The sequence below is a fragment of the Cyprinus carpio genome, chromosome B20, assembly GCF_018340385.1.
Source record: "Cyprinus carpio isolate SPL01 chromosome B20, ASM1834038v1, whole genome shotgun sequence".
NCBI lineage: Eukaryota > Metazoa > Chordata > Actinopteri > Cypriniformes > Cyprinidae > Cyprinus > Cyprinus carpio.
The window spans coordinates 12,562,930-12,589,543 of record NC_056616.1 but is presented as its reverse complement, the minus strand read 5'-3'; the positions used below and the strand labels follow the sequence as shown (position 1 = coordinate 12,589,543).

The 26,614-nt window shown below is 37.4% G+C and overlaps 1 protein-coding gene across 5 annotated transcripts in view; it reads right to left on the bottom strand.

Annotated features, from left to right (window-relative positions):
* The window catches only part of LOC109113857 (apoptosis-stimulating of p53 protein 1-like), a 55,631-nt gene extending 32,269 nt beyond the window's left edge, over positions 1–23,362 (bottom strand). Inside the window, exons 1-3 of one of the 5 annotated variants that reach the window (XM_042746691.1) lie at positions 23,034–23,362; positions 22,447–22,542; positions 224–371 (exon numbers count right to left, since the gene is read on the bottom strand). In XM_042746691.1, coding sequence (XP_042602625.1) covers positions 224–371; positions 22,447–22,455 — 157 coding nt within the window. In that variant the 5' untranslated portion in view covers positions 22,456–22,542; positions 23,034–23,362. Of the gene's footprint in view, positions 1–223; positions 372–6,712; positions 7,224–22,446; positions 22,949–23,033 lie in introns of those variants that run through there. The other 4 variants (XM_042746692.1, XM_042746690.1, XM_042746689.1 and 1 more) reach the window with 4 other exon arrangements.
* Positions 23,363–26,614: the final 3,252 nt, after the last annotated feature.

Here is a 26,614-nt window from a genome sequence, read left to right as displayed (position 1 = left end):
TGGGAAGGTAAGAAAATCAGAGGGTATTGGAGTCTGTACAAATGATTTCAAGTAAAGCTGAGTGCTTTCACATTGTCAATATTTTTCACATTTTAGTTTAAGAACTACATTCAATGAAAGACTTCTTCATATCCTGCACTTACAATTACTGTGTTCACTTGTTATAAATGGATAAGGACAGGAGGGATGGGGATACAAACATTTTTGTAATGGGGGAACTCACCATTTCCACGCCAAACCTCGGCCAGGTGGCAGCCGCTTTCTCCTGGCTCCTTACAGAACTCCACCACATCACGACACGTCGTCTCTGGAGTGATGGGCACCTCTGTCAGCGCCTGCTCCCCATCACTCAAATACACCGTTAAAATCATCTGGGAGACAAAAAGAGAGAATATTTTTAATATTTCATACCAAAGACTGAAAAGCAGGCATTCCCACTCACTCATAAGTACACTAGGGGGCAGTGTCATTGCTCAAAAACAACTCAAACAACATTAGTCATGGATTATTTTGCTGTTTAGTTATTTTTTCCCCACACAACATCATGCAGTGCATCTACATTTTAAACATTGCTTTTAAGAGCTTTACATCTTAAGTTGTTGCATACAGGAAGATATAGCACAACTATACAACACATTATGGTTGCTGATGAGATTTCTAGCCCCTCCCCTCAGCTATAACTCACTCTGATAGAGGGAGGAGCCTGGGCGTGTTAGATTGATAGTGACTGACAGGTGTGGTGAGCTGGTTAGTGCTGCTCTAAGTGCAGTGTGACAGAGGAGAGACAGATGGTTTGATGCAAAATGAAGAGAGAAAGAGCGAGAAAGGCAGAGAGGAAGATCAAGAAGAGGGGTGATGTAAACATTAGCTCCCTAAAGAGAAGAGGAGAGCATTATCGTCTACTTTCTGCTATACGGCACTGCACTGCCGCTTTCATGCAAGTATTTAAACAAACACACTATACCAAACAGTGTCCTTTTACTATCCTTGATATTATGAGTATGGACTAAAAAAAAAAAGTTGTCCACTTAATTTTTATGGTAGGTTTTTAATGTATAGATAGAGAACATCAACCAAAAAAACAAGAAAAAACACATCCTCTCTAAGTCCTTAAGCTTTCTTGGTTGTTGTTTGACAACTCGAAGTTTCAGCTGCCTACACAGATTTTCTATAGGATTGAGGTCTGGAGACTGGCTAGGTGCCTCCATGACCTTAATGTGCTTCTTCTTGAGCCACTCCTTTGTTGCCTTGGCAGTATGTTTCGGGTCATTGTCAAGCTGGAAGACCCATCCATCACCCATCTTCAGTGTTCTGGCTGAGGGAAGGAGGTTCTCCTCCAAGATTTTACAGTACATGGCCTCGTCCATTAGCCCCTCAATGCTGTGAAGTTGTCCTGTACCCTTAGCAGAAAAACAGCCCCAAAGCATAATGTTTCCACCTCTGTGTTTGACTGTAAGGAGGGTGTTCTGGGGATCATAGTCAGCATTTCTCTCCCTCCAAACACGGCGAGTCGAGTTAATGCCAAAGAGCTTAATTTTGGTCTCATCTGACCACAGCACTGCTCTGAATCATTATATGTTCTTTGGCCTTCTTGAGCAGGGGGACCTTGCGGGCGCTGCAGGATTTCAGTCTATTGCAGCGTAGTGTGTTACCAATGTTTTGCTTGGTGACTACGGTCCCAACTGCCTTAAGTGCAGATCTACAATCTTGTCTCTGACATCCTTTGACAGCTCTTTGGTCTTGCCCATGGTGGTGGGAGAGGTTGGAATGGAAGATACATAGTGTGTGGACAGATGTCTTATACACCTAACAAGCTGACATTAGAAGTAACTTCTTAAAGTGACAGGACTAGTCTGTGTTCCACATGGGCACATAACCAATCTGTGGGAGCCAGAATTCTTGCTGGTTGGTAGGGGATCAAATACTTCTTTCACTCACTGAAATGCAAATCAATCTCTAACCTTTATATAATGTTTTTTCCAGTTTTTTTGGTCCATCCATTAAAATAAACCTACCATAAAAATTACAGACCCTTTGCCTTTCTAAGTGTGCAAACTTACAAAATCAGCAGGGTATCAAAAAAATATTTCCCCCACTGTAGAAGTCTAAAGTATCACATTACTTGACATAATTCCAAATGAGAAGTAAGCCTGACCTTTGTGTGGTGCTGAGTCTTAAGAGAAAAGCAAGTATGTCCAAGACAACTTGATAAATGGGTTTTTCAGCTATGGGTGCTTTTGGCACTGAGGTCGTAAAGTGTGTTTGAAAAGAGTTTAATATAAGTAATACATTACTGGTTACCAAGTCAGGTACCATTTCCATCACATCACAAATGATGTAGTGTTTTTAATAACATTCTGTAATGGAAATTACATTTTAAATACATTGACTAATCTGTCAGTCTAGGCAGGGCTTATTTTTATAGCTAGCTAGCATGTATACTAAATACACATTCGTGCATTTAGCATAATTTGACAAACATTTACAACTTGAAAACACCACAAATATTCTGCTCACATATATTTACCTTGTCTTTTAATTTTCTTCACACGTCATGTTAGATAAAGTACTTAAATTATTAAGTTGTCAAGTTGATTGTTTTCAGATCATGATTGTTTTCAGATCATTAGAAACAGAAAACAATAATAAAACAATGTTACAAAAGATTTCTAATTCAAATAAATTATCTTTTGCACTTTATAGTCAAAGGATAGCCATCAATTACTGAGCAATAAAACATGCATTGCTCTGTGGCTCACACAAATATGCAAATTTAGCATCACGATAAGACTCAGGAGTAAGTGTGGACACAGCCATTATTAATTTAGTCTCAATGACTGCTAGTTGGGTGGGTTAAGAACACTCCTAGCAGTATTAGTGCAGTAATGAATACTCTAAATTTATACCCTAAGTGTTGGAGACGTGCAATTCTTACAAAATCCATTTAAATTCCCTCTTCTTCCAAAGCATCCAGAAAGGCCAATCCTACATTATTTTCTCTTGAATGGAGGGCAGTTCAAAACACAGGTGTGTAGGAGAAGAAAGAGCTCTTGCGCTGAAGCAAACCTGTCAAATGTAGAAACACTGACATTCTTTTGTGCATAGAGTTGAAAGCAACAATTGGATCAGGTCAGTTTCAGTGAACTCTGTGTGGAGAAACACTAGGACCAAAATATTTAGGCCACACACAAGGTTTTTCGAAACATCAAAATGACTCTTTTGTGTATTCACGCAACAATGGATTTTGTGTGCCGCAACACTAGAATGGAAATATGTAGGCCGTGCACAGAGAATGTGTGTAAAGGACAAAGAAAGGTGCAAACTAAAACTGCAGGGAGAGCAAAACACTCAAGTGTAAATGGATCCAAGTGACCTGTGGGAAAGCTGGATAATCTGAGGAAAGACCCTCAGAGAAGATTTAAAACACTGCAAACACAAACATGGAACATGGATATTGGGTTCCCAAGAAAAAGTCAAACAGGACTACTACTTTAATTTACTTTAAACACTAACTAAATATAATTTAATCAACAAATCTACAAAGAAACTTGGTCTAAACAATAATTCCTTGTATCGTTACTCAGCGAATATCCTGTGCTGCTGCTGAATACAGCACAAAAAAAATGTATTTTGAGTGGAGTCTGTTGACTAGACTCAATGTGAAATGACTGTGTGTCACAAAATGGAACAAAGACAATAAATACATGACTATTGCATTTTCCTCAGTGACTGCATGCAGCAAAAAAAAGAAGCCACTATCATCTGATTCACAAACAAATGGTGCTCATGTGCTGCTCATTTGAGTTGTTAATGATTTAATATCTGACTCACTCACTGCCCAGATATTTAACTAAATTTAATTAAAAAGATTCCCATTCCCAAAAGAGTTTGTTAAAATAATAAAAATATACTAACATATACAGAAAAATAAAGTATATAGCAAGGACCAATAGGAGAGAGAGGGTACAGGTGCTGCAAAAACAATACTGTAGAAAACACCTGTCAGCAATGATTTGGCATTACAAAAGCTTGTGTGTGTGAGAGAGAAACACACTTTTGTTCAACTTATTTAAAAATTCACCATGCCTGACAGACAACGTAAGGTTTGTCATTATGTCAAGGTCTCAAGCAGTGCAGAGAAGTGCAAGAGACAAACACACGGTCGCACTTTTGCATTCAGTACACGCACTGTTACTGCATCAAACAGAATGACACGTTTATCTGAGCACCGGCACTAACTGCAGCCAACTTCTGCGGAAGTTACGCACACAGAGTGCTAGATAAAGTCCCAATGAGTTATATTGTCAAAAGGGATTTCAGTAAACAACAAACGCGCACATCATTCATCATGAGTGTTCTGAGGTTTACTGTTATTCTTCTAATTTCTACACTCTAAAGTAATGCCATTAAGATCAAGTTTCATTTTAAAACATAATTCGTAATGAGGATGAAGAAAATTAAAGTGGTTTATAGAAAGAAATGAGTCCATTTTATTGGATGATATGGATCGGATTCAGGAAGCTATGGCAAGAGAAACACACAAGAAGGCTTGGTAGAACTCTGCAGCCCAGAATTCTACATAAAACATCAGATTTCCACAGAATTTAAAAGGACATGCTTTACAATATTCTACACATACCCTGTTCCACTGTCTATTAAATATTTATTCAGTAAAATACAGACAGCAGCAGAGTGAAAAAGAGACATGGAAGAGGGATGTGAATTTCTGGATAGAGCACAAAACAGGCAGAATGAGGAAGGACTAGGGTAGAAGTATGAAAACCTTCATATAGCCAAGTTTGAAGTTATGAACAGATGTCCAATTTGAATATGACCACAGATGTAGATATGAAAAATCCTGAAAAAAGGTGATTAGACAAAATGGTCTCGTATGGTTTTCTAGTGAAAATAATCAGAGTTCTGAAGTCTGATCTTTCCCGCTAAGTGACGGGATTTGTTATCCAAGTAAGATGCAGAAACCCCCATCTCAGTCAGTGTGAAGAAGAGCAGCAGTTCTTGGCTGGTGACTGTATGACACACAAAAGAAAGTTCAAGCATTTTGTCCTCACACCAGCTCAGATTTCAGCTTTTCATCAGAGGGGGGGAAAAATGTTGTGTACTTCTTGGTCTCTTACTGCTTTTACAGGATTATGTCCACTCTGATTTATGTGACCGTTCGCACCTCATTGAAAATAAACTGTGTTTTAGAAGGTAACTTTTATAGAGCAGGTCGCAGTGGTAAACCTCTTCTGCTCTATGTCTGTCCATGAGAAATGTCTCCTCGCCTGCTAGAAACCAAAGGTGTGGGAGAAATGCATAACAATACACTGCATTGAACAGACTCATCAAATTAAAGTCAGTTAAATTTATAAAAAGAAAATAAATTTAAAAAGTTAATTATAGGTTACATACTTTGCTCTAGTGTTTATACTTACCTGGGACATAAACATTTTCAGAAAACCCTCCACTTTTGGTCCAAACACAACATAAATTGAAGATGTTTTGGCTAGAGGTTTTTTTTTTTTTTCAAAAATCATCAGTTTGCAGCATCTAAATTTAAAAATCCTCTTGGTGGCACCAAATGGCCAAAACCTTAAATCAGAGAAATGTGACGAGAGATGCACCAAGGTTCACTTGAGGTTATTTTAGTTAGAAATATAAATATGGACCCTCATAACCACTAAATATAAACATTTTATTAAAAAGCCAAGCATAGCACATCAAATTTTAAGCTCAAGGCTACATCTAAACCATTCATCTGCAAATATCTGTAAGAACCAAGACCTGCAAAATTATCGTCAGCCGCCTTCTTGCATTTGTGTAACGGAGAGATCTTCTCGAGTAAGCATCCAGCCTACTGGTTTCAAATCTCATAAAAAATGTCTTCAAATGTTGAATGCTAAAGCTGATTTCACTTGAAACACTCAAGCGTTTCAAAAATATCACAACACTGCAGCACTCCAGCGAATAAAGCAGAAACGAAAAAACCTGCACGTCACAGTTCACAATCTTATTCTTTTGAAAAGTGCATAAAATGTTACCTCGGAAAATCAAATTCTTCCTTTCAGCATAGGAAGAGGGCATGTATAATTCAGTTGTCCAGACAGTCAACTCTTACTTGATTAATCTGAACAATGAAAATGAATAATGACCAATTCTGCCAGCAGAGATGAGAACATCTAGACCCCCAATCTTTGCAGGGCCCACAACTTGCCTCTCCTGTCGCTATCTTAATATGTCCAATCAGATCCATAATGCTACAGCAATTCTATTAAGGGCAATATTACAAATCCTAGCAGACAGAGGTGGAGAACAGAAACCAATGTCTGTCTTGGCACAGAGTGTATGAAATCATGCAAGAGATTTGTTACTTTTAGGCAGAACTTGACTACATTTTTATGATTAGAGTTATAGTCTCATTGAAAGGCTGTACTACATGTACAATACAATACTGTAAGCAACAATTTTGGATTTATAAAGAAAGCAGCTCATATGGTGTGGTCTTCACTTATGAGAAGAATTAACCTACATTTCTCACTAAATTAAAATACAGACTTTTTACTAGCACTGACTGACTTACTACCTGAACTACTTGTGATGAAGATTTCATGAAAACACCTAAATGATTTTGCTGTCCAGCCGTATCTGAGAGGCACAGGTTAGTAACACTCTCCCCCTCTCATGTCCAAGCAGGACATCTATTTTGCATCACCTTTCCCCACTTAGATGCAGTCCGTCTTCTCCTGGCCTCTCTCTTCAGCTGCCGGGCATGCTCCTTGCTCCAGGTTTTATCTCCAGGTTTGATAGACAAGCTGACCAGGCCTCGAAGAACAATAGTCACAAACTTCTTCATGTCACAGGAATCGCTCGTAGTGCTACAGCAAACACATCCTTTGAATGTGTCTCGTTCAAACCCACTCAGCAACAGTAGCAGGCAAGGGTTCCCTGCAGCGAACAGCCTTCAGTAGTCACGCTAGCTGTGTGACTGCTGAGAGCAAGAGAGCGTGTGAGTGAGAGAAAAAGAAAATCAGAGGAAGACGACGAAGGGAGGGTGCTTCTCTCATCAGAATTGTGAAGGGTGCATCACCAGGTCCCCTCCAGAATAAAGCTCCCTCGAGAAAGCAGATGGTGCACCCAGACCGGAGGAGGCTGATGGGTGCATGCCGTAAAGGATGGGACAAAGATCAGACAAGGACATCATGACCTGTAAAAACTGTGAGTGTGAGATGTTACAAATCAACTAAACAGCACAGCACACTGATAATCCCATGAATAAACTAAACAGGTTTACTAACATAAACATATGTGGGAGTTTTTGAGATTACAATTACCCAACCTGATAAAGTATAAGTGAATTATAAAAATTTAGCAGGACTCAATTATACTCCAAGAAAATTTAATACCAACAATTCATGATTCTTAAATTGGTCTGTGCTGCACCGACACCGACACACTCTTCTACTCTCAAATATGAAAAAGATGTGTTTATGTATTATTGATGCTACCATGTTAAAAGGCCATGAAAAGATGGAAGTGCCATTAAGATAAAAAATAATGGAAATGAAATAATAGACCATTTTAAATAATACATGCTAAAGTAGATTTTATTACCTGGAATTATCCTCGTTTGAGAATAAAAAAACTCAAATGCCATATAAAGCCCTCGAAAGACAGACATTGTGACAAACCCTAATAAGATTGGCTTAACTTTATATTTATACAGGCAAATAACTCAGTGAAATGCATAGGCTATAATTAAATTCAATCTGCTTTAAAGGAATGGTTTTCATTGTTTATTACATAGAATAAATAATAGAGTTTTTGGACTTCACTGACTTTAATTGCATGGGCAAAAAATGGTTAAAACATTCTTCGAAATGTCTTCATGTGTTCATACAAATTCGGAACAACATGAGGTTGGGTAAATGACAGAATGTTCAATTTTGTGTGAACCGCTCCTTCAAGAACCATCCGCTCTTAAGGTTTATTCAAAAATTCATTTGTCTGCATGTGCATGTTTAATATGACCTTTACAATGTTCAGTAGTCTGAATGCCCCCTCAAAAGAAAAAGTGGCCAATGCATAATGTATGATGACATGACATCATGCATTCAATGTTGCTGGCGGCATGAACAGGATGTACGGCTGCAAATTTAATTTATGCCATAAAATCATAAATGTTGATCATTTCCCTTTATGTTGTGGTTGTGATTCTAAATTTTAATCAGCAGACCTTACATTAAAATATTTATTTTATGTGGGGACCATCACTGTGACATCACAGTTACAAGGTTCACTCACTGCAAAAAATATTATATAGAAAATTGTGTAACTTCACATCTAAATAGAGTGCTGTAATCAGCCCATTATGGAGAGGGTTGTGTGGACTAAAATCTTGGATGTTTGTTGACATCAGTGACGTAATGCTATGAGACTCTGGGTAACTATATAAGTCCCTCAGTGTTAATATGACCCAAAACTGATTAAAAAAACGTTTTGATTCCAGTTCAAGTAAAAATTCATTACAATTATGATGTTCCTCCAAGACAGCTCTGTCCCAAAGCTGAAATACCAAGTGCTTCCATGAAAACAGTTACTTACCATAAGGTCTAAATCATGCTTGTAGGCCTCATTATACTTAAATAATTAAGTTTAATAAATAAATAAGTTTATTTTAAATTATGTAATAAACGTAAGTGTATTGTCTGGTGCATATCTTAACAGAAAAAAGAGATTTCATTTTATCCAAAAGGAAACAGGTTTCATGAGGGCTAAAAGAAAGTCGGCCTCTCCAGAGATAGTGCTTGATAAATCATAGGCCGTCTCCTAAAAGAAGGCTTTTTAAAAGCACAGAAGTGTAGGAGGTTTTTAGAGGACTGTCTCTCTCATACAGTACATAGCTCCTCAGTCCTTTCAGATTCAAACCCCTTGTGATGGTCACCATTCATATTTGAGAAGCTCCTCTATGCAAAGGATGACAGTTAAGCAGGAAGCATTAAGGAAAGTGAATGAATTTGTAATGATATCAATGGCAAGAAAAGGAGTAGGAAGAGAGATGACATGAAAAAGCAAACAACAGCTTTTAAATAATTACAGAATGATTGTTTTATCTTGTTTTTAAGGCCAGACCTTTGTCAAGTTCCACACTGCATGTCAGAAATGTGTTAAATATGAATCAAATTCAGTCATAAATAAATGTAATCAGTGCAAGCTGTATGTACCTATAATGTTTGTAATTTTTTCACGATTCTCTTATGAATATTTGAAATGGTCCATTGTGTCAGAGCACTGGAGTTTATCAGAAATAGAACGCGGCATCAGTTTACTGTCATGGATTTGTCGTGTCACATCGCGCCACATCCACAGCAGAGCCAAATTGAATATATAACGTAGGGCTGTGCAAAAAAATCAAATGCGATTTTCATGCGCATCTCGTCAGTAAATGCGCTCCTGTGATTAGTAGTTAATCTGCAGCATGTGCTTTCAGATGGAGCGCATTTACTACACAGAGCCGTAGTTCACTAACAAGCTATGCAAAATCAGGTTCATAATCGCAGGTGATTCAGTGCCGATTTAAGAACGCAATTTTGTGTAGCTTGTCAGTACACTATGGCTCGGTGTATTAAATGCTGCTCCATCTGAAAGCACGTGCTGAAGATTTACTACTAATCACAGGAGCGCCTTTACTGAAGAGATGCACATGAAAATCGCACATTTGATTTTTTCGCACAGCCCTAATATTACGGTATCCACGGTATAGCAAAATCCATATCAGGGAACAACATAATACTGATAGTCACATTCATAGCTCCCACCTCTAGCATACCAGCATTGTTACAATTAACTAAATCAAAAATTATTTTCATTAACTGGAATAAAGCTGAAATTTAAAACATAAAAACTTAGTAGAAATGCTTCCCTGGCAACTAATTGAAATGAAACGGGTCTAAGGTTAAAGCATCAAAATGACTAAACCTTAAAGTGAAATAAAGGCTAAACAGCAATATTTAAAACAAAACTAATAAAAATGACAAAAGCACATACAACTACTAAACATTTAAGTAAAATATAAATAAAAAAAAAAACAATTCTAAATATCAATAATTACTACAATAGCATACAAATAATACTAAAATATCATTGACTACATCATGTAACAGCAACTGATCAGTCCACCAATGAAAAGAAACAAAGAAATTTCTGGAAACCAGAAGTGGATCATAAACACCAGGCTAAAATAAAACAGCAGAAGGCCAAGTACAATTTAATGAATTTAATTCAACAAATTAATTTAAAATGAAAAGGATATTTTTCTTACATGGACTGAAACTGAAAAGTATTTTTGTCTGCCGTTTTTCTTTAAAGAAACTAAATTACTCCATAAAATGATTAAAAACTGCAGAGACTGTGAAACAGCATTAGGACAAATTCTTTACATAGACAAGACAACTCAAGAAAGAAAGGCTCATCTGATAGACATTTTATAACTCATAACATTAGGGTAAGTGCCAAGTTTCTAGCATTTCTAAAATATTCAACACATGATTCTGGGGGACATTTGTGTTCTTAGCTCACACTCGCCTTTCACAAAATAAAGTGAGAAGCTACAGCCACAAGAGGGAGAGGAAGATGAGGTTGTGTCTAGTTCAAATCGCCCCAACAACAGCGTGTTAGCAGCTCAATACACTGGTCTTCATTGGCTGCCTGAGTCACACGCACAGAAAGGACGAGATTAAACAAGAAGGGCACGCTCTCTCGCTAAAGGAGGCTGTGACACTGATGCCATTACAGAGCTGTGGGGCAACCCGCCATGCAGGGTAACCTCAAATTTCTGACAGCACTTTCATGTGCCACTAACATAAAAGCTCATTGGTTGAGGACGGTTCCTCTGTTTGATCAGCAAAGGAAAAGTCACGAATGTGTCCTCACGTCCCAACAGAAAGTGTCAAATCAATTCTAAGAGGTTCTAAAAACACCTAAAATGGCTGTGGGCAAGACCGGATTTAAAGGGGTCATATGATGCTGCTAAAAAGAACATTATTTTGTATATTTGTGTAATGCAATGTGTTTATGCTGTTTAAGATTCACAAAACACATTTTTCCATATAAAGTACATTATTGTTTCTCCACTATGCCCCACCTTTCTGAAACGCGTCGATTTTTACAAGGCTCATCGCTCTGAAAAGCGAGGTGTGCTCTGATTGGCCAACTATCCAGTGCGTTGTGATTGGCCCAATGCCTCAAGCGTGTGACGGAAATGTTACGCCCCATAACATACTATGCCGTTTCCCAGGCCAGCAATACGAGACTCAGTCCAGCTGCTCTGCTCGTACATATCCCATCATCGGTTCTCTTTTAGAACTTCAGTCAATGTACTGTTAGGAGTACATTTTACATTTACATTTATGCATTTAGCAGACGCTTTTATCCAAAGCGACTTACAGTGCATTCAAGCTAACATTATTATTTTTTTTTTACCTAACATGTGTTCCCTGGGAATCGAACCTTTTGCGGTGCTAACGCAATGCTCTACCACTGAGCCACAGGAACACAATAACTCGGGAACACAACACAGGAACACAGGAACTGAATAACTCGAGATATTGATTTATTTCGGATCAGAGGGAGTGTAAGGTACGTTTATAAACCAAATAACTTAAGTAATTTGTGGATTAGTGCGTACTGGAGAAGCGAACCGTTTCAAACGATTCAGTTCGATTTAGTGAACTGGTTCGACCGGTTCACTAAGAAGATCCGGTTAAATAGAAAGATGTGTTCGCGATCCAGACATCAATAGACAAGACAAAACCAATAAAACCCATTCCAAACGAGGCATTTGTTGCATGCAGTGGGCACATAATTACTGATTATAATGACTTATACTGTCTTTTTACGCATTGCGTATCGCGCTGCATAAACATAAAACCATGTCTGCATTTGTGATCGGAGAAACAACAAAAAACAAGCCTACTCTACACTGCTCAAAACTCGAGTTTGAATCATCATTGGCAAATTATTTAAATATAAAAAACATACTTATAGGCTGTGACTCAGAAGCTCCAGACTGTCCTTGCAAAGTTTGAAGTGCTCAACTTTATAGAAACACCCATTGTGCAAAGATGCATTGCAGGCTACTGGTTCAGGAAACAGTCCCCCTCCTCCATAAAATGCTCAACACACATCTGAATATTTGGGTTGGACTGTTCTGGAACAGTGTTGAAATACAACTTAAACACTGATTTCTAGTCGTGTCCTCTTTTGGAAGGCCAAAGAAAGTAGTTTTGCTTTCGCAACGAAACACAGCGTCTCCACAACATGGCAGCAGCGGCAACAGAAAGAAAAAAAGTTATGCCTTCTTTCTTTGCATGCACATTTGGGTGACGTTATGCAAATCTTGCCACATAGTGATGTAGACATGTGGGGGCATGTTAAAACGAGCCATTTTAGGTAGAAGTGGTTGACTCTTAACTTTTATAAAGAATATCTCTTTGGATGGGAGACTTTAGTCTTTGCAACTTTACAGATTTTCTTTATGCACCAAGAGCTTGTAACACGGAAAGAGAAAGGAAAACTTGAAATCGCATCATATGACCCCTTTTCACATTTCAAAAAGTAAATAGGTGATAATCTGGTTGACAACTGACCATTCAAATCCTTGATTTTGTAACTTGCAGGCTACATGATCAAACAGCACAATATTCATAATCATTATAATTAGTGGTCGACCGATATATCGTCAAGGCCGATATATTGGCCGAAATTTGGCATTTTTTCAAATATCAGCATTGGCCAATAAGTTTTTCTACTTGGCCGATGTGTTCAAGGTAGGACTTTTATTTTGACTGCTGAGAATGACAGCAGTGCCTGAGCACATAGTGCTCACATTCTCCCTCTTGTTTACAGTTGTTGTTAACAGTTCTGTCTAATACAGATAGAAGTCTGTCTAATAATCCGATAGAACGGTCAAACAAAGGAATTAATGTATACAAAAAAATTACAACGATTGCTTTTATATTAGTAATAGAAAGGCAAACATTATAATATTTTCTCGTTTGCCGTCATCATTAAGCAAATACGCATTTATATAATTTAAACAAATCTATGTATAACTATTGAACATTTAATTTCACAAACCTTGCAAACTTAGTCGAATCCAGCTGTGAGATCTTGTGAAGTGTGCATTTTTATCCAGCATGTTCTCTGTGTGACGGTCGGTCGTGTGAATTGAATGCTTTAAACTTTAAACTCACGTTTTCAAATTACGCTGCACTTTTTGCATTTGCCCACTGTCATATTCATGTCATTTTTACTGTGTGCTGTATGTAAAATGAGTGTTACCCGTGCTTTATTTGAAAAATATGATTCCCAATGCACACAAATTTCCCAGAATACTGAGTGCCCTGTTGGTTACAATGTTTACTTCGTTTTTAATTATATTTGAATTAAATATTTATTTATTTGTGAAAAATATTGTCATTTTAAGTTATTTTACACATTTATTTTTTAATCCATTGTCAAATTATTTCAAATTTCTTAAATCTTAACAGTAATAATAAATATATATATATATATATATATATATATATATATATATATATATATATATATATATATATATAGGCTCCCCACTTTCCAAAATTTTGGCATCGGCTGTCAAAAAAACAATATCGGTCGACCACTAATTATAATGACCCAGAATTCCTTTTACAGCTTGGAAACTCTCAGTACAAAGTTAAAATAAAATGAACAGCTGCATCTGAAAACAGTAAATGAAATTGCAGAGGGGCAGGACCGGCATCATGATCAATATGCCCTAATTAAAGCAGACACCTACAGTGTGAAACACTCCGGATTAGATGTCAAACCCCCAGTAAACACAAATCCAGGACATGTGCATACACACACGTGCAGAGAGAGCCACAAGGCAGAATGGCAGATTGCAGAACTGTGGATCAGTCCGATGCTTTGAATTCAGAGTGAGTAGAGCACTGAGATGACATGTTATGAATCTTTCTCCTAATAGGAATGCTATCTAGCAGACACAGTGGGTTCAGCTGAGGTTTGGCCATTGACAACAAGGCTGTCAATTCAAATAGAAAAATTAGCCTAACCTCTAGAATGATGCAAGCTTGGTCCATGAGCTTGTCGTTTTCAGCTGGCAATAGTTGTAGTTTTAACTTTACAGAACATGTCTTGAGATGTCTGTTCTGTTGCATAACATTAACAGACTTAATGACATAATGCTGATTATTATGTAAAACAGATCATTAGTTAAAACACATATGCGAGTTTAGGCATGAAAGTCATGTGGTTTCATCCATATTTTAATGTTTATTAACTTCTCATCTATTAACAATGTTTGCTAATGAAAGTCATTGTAAATTGTTACCCACAGATCTATATTGTTTTTTGTTTTTGTTAACTCAAAATACAATTGAGTGCCTATGTGTGCTTATTTTGTAATATTACTTTCGCAAAGGCCTCGTTTACACTGCCAGTTAAATGTAAATCGGTTCCGATTTTTTGCTCATATGTGACACAGATCGGATCTGTTCTATGACAGTGTAAACAGAAAAAAAAGAATGCATTCGGATATTTCAAAATCGGTTTCAGGCCTCATTCATATGTGAAAATAAATCGGATATAAATCAGATATGTGCCAATGCAACTCTCATGTAAACAGGCAGATCGATTTTCTGAGGCATTGTGTTCTGTACGTCATTAAAACTGCATAAAAAATTTGGTACTTCTACGCGGTTTAACGACGTCATATGTGACCCGTGCTGGCAAAATTAGTGTAAATTCGCACGGGCTATTTTGAGCTACAGGCAAAACATTTATCTTTATTTGTACATTTTCTGAGAGGATTACCTTTTCTCCGCTCCCTTCTCGAGCTGACTGTCAGCTGTCGATCCCAATAAATACACACATATACAGAATTACAGTATTTCAGTGTTCACGCAAACATCATCTGCTCTGTCTTAAGTGAATGCTTACGGAACTGTTGGGGGAAACCTTCTCATGTGTAACATTATATTAGATCAATGCATTACATTACAGTATAGGAAGTCTGTATCATTTATCATTGATGTTAATCTAAAAATAAAAGAAAAGAGCGAATCACTCGCTGCACTTCATTGAACTGCTTTTGTAGTTTTAATAATCGATTTATTTGTAATGAACACACTTTAGTTATTTTCACATTTGATTGTTTTTCGTACATGAATGCTCTAGTTTAGATATAAAATGATAAAAGTAATGCGTTATTTGTTTCTATCTAGGCTATTTCTTCTACTGTTTTTTTTGTTTGTTTGTTTATTTTTTTGCATCTGTTCTTATTTATAATAACAAAGATTAAAAAAACAGCTGTATTGTGATTATTATTATAGTAATTAATAATAAGAAAAGACGGAGGACTTCACTATCGACTTCAAATGGGTGTGACTCCCAACAAATCAAATCATTTTGAAGGTCTTTTAATGGAGTATTTCATTCCCCCCCACCCCCACCCAATTATTATTATTTTTTTTAAATTGCTCATTCTGACTCGTTTTCTCAGCACAAGTTACATTATTCTCATGGGGAAGCACATGTGGAGGCGGTAAATGCAACAATGCATGTTTCAGGTGGTATAGCAAGTGTAAACACATGAACCGGATATAGGTCACAATAGAAAGAAAGTGTAAACGGACAGCCAAAAAAATTGGATATTTTTAAGGGGCTAGAAAAAGAAATCTTTTAATATTTTAAATGTCAAAAAAAACAATATATTTCATAATAAAAAATAAAAATCATAATATACTGAGAAACATTTATTTCTTTTAATTTTTTTAATAAAAGAAATTCCTCTGAAAATGGTGTTCAGTCATGCCTGAAAGAAAAGAGATGAGCGCAGCCAGAAGACATTAAAAGATTTTACCTTTATTATGCAACATACTGCTGCAATAACAGACTATCCTCATTCCTTCCCTATCAGACACACCCATTTGCACTCCCTTATGTGTGTGTTTGTGTGTGTTGGGACCCTGCCTGGTTTAGGCCTGTCGTGGACAGATGACTCCTGGAAGTTTATATTCTGTGTGATCATTAGTTTACAGCAGTGGCATAAATAACTTTTATCCCCCCACCCCTACCCCAAATTGATTTCCAGGGGCATATTTAATTCTACATTATTAAAAGCATGTGTCAACTTTTATGTCAAATTCTTACATCACATTAAAATAATAAGACACCATAGGATGTTACCTATCAAATAAAACCAGTGTCAACAAAAGCTATGTTATAACTGCATCTGAAATGTCATTTAGATACATTTACAACTTTTTAAAGCAGTCGTTCTCGGGGCCCACTGCTCTGCACATTTGGTATGCGTCTCTTATCTGACGCAGTTAAGGCCTGTTTACACCTGGTCATTTCATGCATTTTCGCTGATTGGATATCCATCTGATTTGTAAAACATTTCCATTTACACTTGGCCACATAAATGTGTCGTTGCAAAACGGATATAAATCCGATCTTCAATTCCCACGCTATATAACGGAGTTCATGTCTACAAAATCAAAAGAGAAGCACTGCATTTTATTCATTATCAGCTCATTTCAAGATCAAAGCCTGCAATAGGAGAGTGCGCGGCATCAGCACTGGAAAGATAGGTTAGTCACACTACTTTTAATGAAGATGATTGTGTGTTGACCATCTGCATCTTACTTTCAATTCAATTTGCGGCAGTTTGCTCGTCGGCTTGCTAAAGAGATGCTTAGCTACTCATCAGCGGCAATGCATGTTGCATTAGCATTGTCACATCTTACTATAATGTCATATAGCCCAGCGGTTCTCAATTCCAGTCCTCGCAAACCCCTGCTCTGCACATTTTGTATGTCTCTCTTATCGCTTCAGTCGTTTGTTCTATTCGAACGCAAGTGCCCTGCGAAGTGGACATCACAGGATATTCCGCCATGATTCCAGTTCGAAGCGAACGATATGTTCCATTCAAAGTACATTGAAGTGTGCAAGACTTGAATTTAAATTGTATTTATTTACCGAGGTATATGATGTCACACTTGTCCGTGTGTGAAGATGTTGCACTGCGCAAATCCGTGAATGAATGTTCTGAAGTGAAGTAAACTTCAACAGATTTCCCCTGCTCAGGGAGTAGGGAGCAATGAACACTGTGTAGAGACCATGTCAATCCGAACACAGTTCATGCACGGAGCTCAAAATGTGCAGAGCAGGGGGTCGCGAGGACTGGAATTGAGAACCGCTGATATAGCCTATAACACGCTCTCACACGTTAATTATTTTAACGTTTTGGGAGAAGTAAAATTTGCATATGTACTTTCAACAACCAGATGCATTTACACTTGTCCAGTTTCGTCTGGAATGCGCCCCAGACCACCTCCTGAAGTGGTTTAAGCGATCGGATTTATATCCGTCTCGAATGCGTTTCGTCTTTTCACGATCGGATAGCTTTATCAACAGGTGTAAACTGTCCATTAGTTCAGTTCATGGCTCTCTTTCCTTACGAGCTGATGATCTGAATCAGGTGTGTTAAATATTAAGGGAGACAAACAAAATGTGCAGAACAGTGGGTCCCGATGACTGAAGTTGAGAACCACTGGTTTAAAGCAGCTCAGAGGTCCATTAATAATACTATGAGACTTAGTGTTGGGCGATATGGTCATTTTTCAAATCGTCATATCGTCAGCCCATGAGATCAACGATACACGATATTATCGTGGATGGGTGGAGCAAGAGAGAGACTCTTTGTTCTTGTCATAGCATAACTATTTGGTGTTTTAAACCGCGCAGGTGCGCGAGAGAGAGCCTATGGAATCACCAATGATCAAAAAAATACACTTCAAACATACTGATAAACTAAAGTTAAATATAAAAATACTGTATTTAAAACAGCTAGTTCATATATAGTCGGACACAACTGTCATATGGCGCGTCCTGTGACAAATTTGCCGCATCTGCGCACGGAAGTTATCAGTATAAATGTTCTGCAAAATCAGTCAGTGGTGAAAATCAATAGTAGAAGTCCAACAGTTCAACACTAATATTGGACATAAACGAACACGTTAAATATAAAGTTTTCAAAACAGGTAAGTTCTTATATTTGGAGTAAAGTTCAATTGAACTGATGCATCAGTCATACAGCGCTCCGGACCACGCACCACATGACGAGCCCGACGCACCGCCACAGAAACAAGAACGAGATGCATTCTAACATAACTGTGGCATTAAACTCAGTTAGTGAGGGCTCTTTTAAAATATTGCACATATATAGGCAGTTCACTTGTTAATGTGCAATGAAATACCTTACATCTGCAGACGATGTACGTCTGTTAGTGGATGAAGACTTCTTCACCGGCTACAGGCTCTAATCCTCATTTGCGCGCGTGTCTGTGTGTGAAATGCGGTGCTGAAGTGAAATAGCTGGGCAGTTTAATAGCGAATTATAATAGGCCGCCTAATAAAAATAATAATAATAATTATAATATAATATATAATAATAATTTAATACATTAATAGGAGAATGAGCCTAATATCGTCTTGACTATCGACAGAGACATCTGCTATCGTCGATATCCCTAATAATCGTAATTATAATATACTATCGTCTATCGGCACAACCCTAATGAGACTAATGTTTTAGAAATCAAATTGAATATTAAAATATAAAATATTGATATTTTAAAGATTAAACTAAATCAATCTACAAGTAAACAGTGGCAAGTCCCTGTCAAAATTAGCGAGTGATTTGATTCATTCAAATCAACTGACTCATTCAGAAATCAAGTGTCAATAAATGGTTCCTTGAATCATCCACTCAACGATTTGTTTAAAACTGCAGATTCATCCCGTAAGAAAACACTGCTTTGTGCTGTTCTGCTCCGCTTTGTTTGGAACTATTTTTATTGGCAGTGACAATGTCTGCTCACACCTGTGGCTCAGTGGTAGAGCATTGCGTTAGCAGCGCAAAAGGTTATGGGTTCGATTCTCAGGGAACACATGTTAGGTAAAAAATGTTAGCCTGAATGCACTCTAAGTCGCTTTGGATAAAGCGTCTGCTAAATGCATGAATGTAAATGTTATACTACAGCATCAGAACTGCTGTGTGTGTGTTCACTATATTGCTTCATTAATATCTAGCACTGTGCCGATGTATCAGAGCTTGCTAAATTTACCCACAGGAGTTATTAACTGGTGTGGCAGGCAAAGGGAGTAAACAAACTCATCACTTATCCACAAGGCCAACCAGCACTCTGCCTGCTCTCTTAGACAATCCATAGAGACTGTGGCGCAGGTTCTGAATGCATCAGTGACCCTGTTTTCAGCGTACTACTAGCATATGGCGCTTTAGTAAACAGTAGACAAATTAAGCTCTTTATTACATTTACATATACATCACATCAGCATTTGGGGATGTGTCTCTCGAGTCTGTGTGTCTATGACCTCTACTGAGGTTTGATGAAGTATGCTCTTAGATCTGCTCATCTACTCAGATTCTTGGCTTACACATTGCTCTAGTTCTCTAGATACAAATAGCCACTAGACAGTACATATGTAGGCATTTCCCATCATGCATCTGCATTCCCAGCATAATAGAGCAATCTAGGTCATGGAGGAAGTCTCAGCATGTAGGCTCTTCATCACAGTCTTAAACTAAGAGTCCTATGCAGGCTGACTACAGAAAAAACAGCTTTCTCATAGTTCATTTAAGCAGACTGAAGATGTCTTTAGTATTCTAGAGAAACCAAAGAAATACATGCCATTCTTCATCACTCACTCTGTGTAGCAATTATATGCACACTCGTGTAGCCCCTGAGGTGCAATCTAGATGGTTTTACATACAAAGAGTTAATTCGCAAAATATAGGACCATAATTTAATGTACAGCTCTAACCTTATGATGAACTCAACCACACCCTGCTGTGAGCTTGCCGTTTACCCCTCGTTTGGCTGTTTCCATGGCTGTCAGCCAATTGCAGCACAGGCAGCTTAGAGGCTGTAGCTACACTTGAACAATGCCAACATCAGCATTGGGAGAAAGTGAGGGGGCTTCAGCAAGCAGGAAACTGAACCTAACATCCTTTGTTTGAAAGCTGCTGCAGATAATCATGCTTTCAACAGTATACAATTAAGGCTATAGTTTGAATCAATAAGTAGAAAATGAATGGTGTGGTACCTAAAAGTCATTTTACAATGAAGATAAAAGCAAACAAATCAAACATTCCAACAACTAGACTGTAAAAAAGTCCATTTAAGACCACCAACAGTAGACAATCCATGTTACATTGTTAAGGCAGAGTCACATTTACCATTGTCAGCTGAAATTCCTTGCGAACAGGAGTTAAGTTAGGACAGAAAATACCCTCCACTTAGATTTTACATCACATTCAAGATTGTCATGGGAACTCACTGTGCTGCTTGGTTTGAAAGTGACGTCTTTGTGTTTCTTGCATCACTACAGTTGTGAAAATAGACCTTTCTCATCCCAATTTTTCATTAATGCAGCCTCACCTTTATACTGTTGCATGTTTTCACTTTAAACATCGTGAAAAAGATCTGGGACAATGTGTGCAGTTTACGGCCATCACAAAAGTTTCAGAAACTAAACTTCTGGCTAAAACAATGTTATAATGATAAACCACTCACAAAAGAACAATGCTGCCGTCCCTGAAGCTTAAAGTCTTTTCCACATTCTGCTCCAGCTTGCAGACAGTCCGCGTTCCACAAACAGCCCAATTTTTCGTAAGCGATTAGAACACTTGAAAAGAAAGGTCTTAGTACTAGAACAGATCATCCATATGTTCTCACAGTCGGTGAGAACAAATGTGTGTGCTCTTTTCACTTTATAGACAGGTACTACTGAGATTAGGCTCCCACCCACCATCAATGACAATATTGCATCAAAAATCTAAAATTCATTTAAACCTACAAGACAGACTGAAACGCACTTTTTTCCCCTCCATAATCCATATCAGTACAATCACATTTTACTTTGTTTAGTCACAACCAATCAGATCCCTTCCACACTACAGCAAAACAGGATATTATTCAGATGTCATCAAAGGATGGTAATCAAGACTAGCAATCGTTTGGGGACACATTAGAGTAGCATTACAGAGGAAAACAGAAATATGAGCATACATTTGACATGCTGCATGGGCTAGGTAACTGTAATGATTGTATATTGATTTGTCAGTGAATTAAAAATAAACAAAAAAAAACAGGTGGAGGATGTTAAAGCCCTTTAAAACCTGTCAGAGATGACAGGTGCCTGAATACCATGAGGATTCATCTAGATAAGGTCAGTGTGGTAGGCTGCGATAACCTAATAATTACTCAGATGATCCACAGCTGTAGAGGAGGCAGTAAAATACTATTTTGTAGATAAACGTAAAATGTTGTGAGTTAAATGTGCTCAACAAGGTTAATGTTTAATGATATGAAGCTTCCTTTGGAGTTAATGTGTGATCTCAGAGTAATTCACCTGCAGGGTCTAAGTGCTCATGAAAATACACTGATTTTCTGTGAAGCCTGTTTTGAAAAAAAAAACAGATTATGAATACTAAAAGTCTTGGTAAACAATTATTAATTCAAAAATGTTGGCTAAAAACAATCCTCACATATTTAAAAGGATGCGCATCCTTCACTATTTTAGTTCCTACAAATATGAAATAGTTCAAAACTGAAATTAAAAATCAGCAATAAAAACATAAATGAACAAACATCAAATGCAGCATTTGTATGATTTCAATGTCACCAAGCACCAAAGACCCTTTGAGAACTGAGCGATGGACACAAAACTGTCAATAATGATTTAGCATTACTGAAACTATTAAGCCATTAGTCTGAAAAAAAAATAATAATAAAAATGAAAAAACATTCTCTTAATGGGCAACAGCACATTAGCGTCATAAAACTAATAGCTGCCATTAGTGCACAGAGAAAAAAAAGAAGATTGACTAAAGCCTTGTCACACAATAAAGTTCAGTTTTGAAACTGTTCTGTAATGAAAACTCAATGTGTGCCATTTCAAATAAAGGTCTTGTACTTAAAAGGCTAAATGATCAGTAACACAGCAAACAGCACAGCATGAGGCACAGATAGTGTTTTTGCACTGTGGATATTCCCATCCACAGCCTATTAATAGCTTTCCGAAAAGAAACCCCATTATGTATCCCCTTGCAAAGCTCTAGGCAGCCCACAATGCCTCTCTCAGCAATGATCAAAAGTCAAACTAAGACTTTCACACTAGTGCCACATACTGTATACACTTTCCAAAATGCAGTACGTTATAAAAAAAAAATACCATAAACACAGAAGCTGTAATAATCAAACTGATGCCTCACTATGGGAACCATAAAAATAGTCTGACAGACACAACACTGGCTGTTACGACTCACTGCTGACAAAACAAATGAAAATGAATACTTACAGGCATCATTTTCGCTTGTGTCAGATGAACATCTGGTCTTCAGCTTCACTGTGCCTCTCACAACATCCACAATGTCCAACCCGAGATCACAGCCCTCTGTACATCAGGAAAACATCACTGACACATCAATGTCCACAACACCAACAAATACAGGCCAAACAGGCCACGGCTCTGTGCATCGTGTTATTTTACTTTAATTAACGCTTTGACGTAACATGCAACATCTCCTTCAGCTGACAAGAATTAAAGAGAAGCTTTAAAAGACTCGCTTAAACTGGAAGAACAGCTGACTGTGAAACGGCAGATGTTTCTATACACCTACTGCGAGCCCGTTAACTCACTCTCTCCTCACAACCAATGACTTCTATATATATATATATCGTGTTTTGAATCTAAACTACGAGGTCTGAAGAACGTTTGTCATATTTAAAGACGTTTATTCCAAGGAGTTTTAGTCTATCCGCCCTGTTCGTTTAAACACATCTGTTAGCCAGTTAGCACGAACAGGAAAACATCTAACTGTGCTGTAAATGTTCATAAACATTGAGAACATACACCGACAGTGGACAAAACTACATTATACTCACTTGTCACGTACAGATATATGCCATAATCTTTTAAGAAAGATGCATGAGGTGTTCCTCGTATCCTTGCGGAGTGAAAGCAGCAGAGTATCGATTAACTCGCGAGATAACGTTAGCTGAATTAGTTAACCTACTAGCCGAAACCAGGCAAAACACTGCGATACGCGAGGCGAATGGGAGAAAACCAAACCAGAACTCGGGTATTCCTCTAAATGTTGTCGGATATTGGTGTAATATATTTTAAGCACCAAAATAAAAGCAATACAAGTAAAGCAAAACAGCAAGAACCCTCCTTTCCCGTTAATGTTTCACACTCCAGTCCAGTTGGTGGCGCTGTTGTGTTAAATGAGGGCACGCGCAGACCTGGAATGACAGGAATGTGGCGCTTAGTGGTTTATGGATGATTGTACAGTGGGGAAAATATTTATTTGATCCCCTGCTGGTTTTTGAAGGGCCTGTTTATTTTAACAGATCGAGACAGAATACCAACCAAAAAAATCAGAAAAAACACATTATAATTCTGAATACTGCTAAATTTATAGGATTTTTGTGGAGTGTGGGGGATATAAATACATATTTCTAATGTTTGTAAACGTTTTGTTTATTTTACATTATTTCTGAATGAAATGATAAAAAATGTCTTATACATCAGTCGACTTGTACACTAATTCAACATATCTGTCATAAAAAGTGCTCATATAAAATAGGTAGAGATGGAACTGTATGTACATGTATACATATAGTACAGTAGTAAGTGAGTGTCAATTTAGAATATAAAAAAAATCAAAGCGACATTTGTAATAAACATAGTATGCGGCCCCTCACTTGATGTGGAAAACTTGATGTGGCCCTTGAGTCAAAAAGTTTGACAAACACCCCTGTTATAATGTAAAAGTGCTGGATAGGGACCATCTGCAAAGTGCAAAACCAAGAGCAAAAAGCACAATTATTCCCTCTAAATGCTTCACTTGTGAAATGTATAAAAAATAAATCTCAGATCTAATGGGCGTGTCTTATTACTGGTTCATAAAAGAACATTTAGATGTTGGTTTTATTCACAGAACTGTAGCACAACAAAAGCTATTGAAATGGAACAATTGAGAAAGAGCTTGCAAGCATTACAAAGATTGTGCAGTTTACCGCCCCCTAGAGGGAGATATTGCACTCGTCTTGACCAAGTTTGACATTCAGAAGTTTAAATAAATTAATGCACACAGTTTGATTTGTAAACTTAAATGAGTGTATCTTGTTACTTGTTCAAGGAACAATATTTATAACCATCTTTTACAATCATATGTAAATCAGGTTGCACGCTACTGAATTAAAGTTGAATCTGTTTAACGCATTCATTTTTAAAACATACAGTATTCGATCTCAACTTCAAAGGGTGTGTCTTGTTACTGATTCCTAAACAAAAATGTAGATGTTGGTTTTATTCGCAGAACTATAAGACAACACATATTAAAATGTAAACAAATACATCAATTAATTTCTCAATTTCTAAGATTGTGTCTTGATACTTGTTTCTAAAATAACCTTTCAATGTTGATATTATTCACATAACTATAAGACAAAAAAAACTTATTCAAATGTAAATATTGAGAAAAGGCTTATAAAGATGTGCAGTACACCGCCCCCTAGAGGAAGACATTGCAGTTGTTTTGACTGAGTTTAAAATTCAGAAATGTGTATAAAAGTCTGACATTTAAACCTCAAAGGTCGTGTCTTGTTGCTGGCTCATAGAACCACGTTTCTATGTATCTTTTACTTTCATAAAAATTGAAATTTGTCCTGAGCAGTTAAACTGTCCATTATTCTTCAGAAAAACTCTCCAGGTAACATGGGAAACATATAGGTTTCTTCTGAAGCTTCTGACTTTCAGCTATTATTTTGTCTTGCGGATTATATGTAAACAATTTGGTGCAAAATATCTTACTCGGACAATACTAAAAAAGTAACATGCATTTTGTGTGATCCCTCTTACAAAACATGAATGTGTTTTTAAAGAAACAAAAAGGACTCTTTTAAAATGAGCTTGAAATTAGAATTTTTTAATTATTGGTTAATCAGCTTAATGAACAATTAAGCTATTCAGTTACAATTGCATGTGTTTTTTCATAATTCTGTGACTAAAACCAACATTAAAATAAACCAGTAACAAGACACAGCTTTTGAAGTTGTGATGGAAAACTGCATACATTTAAATTAATTTATTAACAGATTTGAATTACATATGAGAGTAAAACCTGAATTTAAATGTTCATTTAAGTTGAAATAGAAGACTGTAGGCTATTCATTTTAAATGAATTTATTAACAGATTTGAATTCAGTTCAATAGCATGCATCCTGATTTACAAATGAACCTGCCCAGAAATGATCTTTTAGGCCCAATTAACAAGACACAACTTTTGAAGTTGAGATGGAAAACTTATTTTATTAAAGGTTTGAATGTCAAACTCAGTCAAAACAACTGCAGTATCTTCCTCTAGGGGGCAGTAATACTGGAGACTCTTTGGAAGGTTTCAAAAGTGATTTTTGAATGTCAGTGGTGTGACTTCTGCATCTCTTTTGACAATGAAAACTACTGCAACATGTTATTTAAGAAATCTCTTGCTCTTGTTTTGTTAATTGTAAAAAACATTCCGGTGGGAAAAGATTAATCGTTTTATCCTTTACATGTACTTTGTAGACGGTCCCTAGCTGGCGTAAGCGCTAGCTCACAGCTCATAGTCTGTATAAAAACGGTCCTGCTGCTAGAGACTTTATGCGTTGCAACATATCGAGGAGGTGTAAAACAAATAAACTGCGATGTGTGTTCAGTTCTACGTTCTAATGCTTTTCAGAAAAGACATTTTTTATACAATTATACTCATCCACTAAGAATTTATTGATTTTTTTTTCGCGGCTGAATATCTGTCTAAATATCCAACATCGAACCAACTTTATATCGGTCACCATGGGCAAGACCAAAGAGCTGCCAAAGGATGTCAGAGACAAGATTGTAGATCTGCACAGGGCTGGAATGGGCTACAAGACCATCAGCAAGAAGCTTGGTGAGAAGGAGACATCTGTTGGTGCAATTATTCGGAAATGGAAGAAATACAAAACAACCATCAATCGACCTCGGCCTGGAGCTCCGTGCAAGATCTTGCCTCATGGGGTAAGGATGATCATGAGAAAGGTGAGGGATCAGCCCCAAACTACACGGGAGGAGCTTGTTAATGATCTTAAGGCAGCTGGGACCACAGTCACCAAGCAAACCATTGGTAACACACTACGCCGCAATGGACTCAAGAAGACACATGTACAGGCCCGTTTAAAGTTTGCCAAAGAACATCTAAATGATTCAGAGAAGGCTTGGGAGAACGTGCTGTGGTCAGATGAGACCAAAATTGAGCTCTCTGGCATTAACTCCACTCGCTCTGTTTGGAGGGAGAGAAATGCTGACTATGATCCCAAGAACACCCTCCCTAAAGTCAAACACAGAGGTGGAAACATTATGTTTTGGGGCTGTTTTTCTGCTAAGGGTACAGGACAACTTCACCGCATTGAGGGGCTAATGGACGAGGCCATGTACTGTAAAA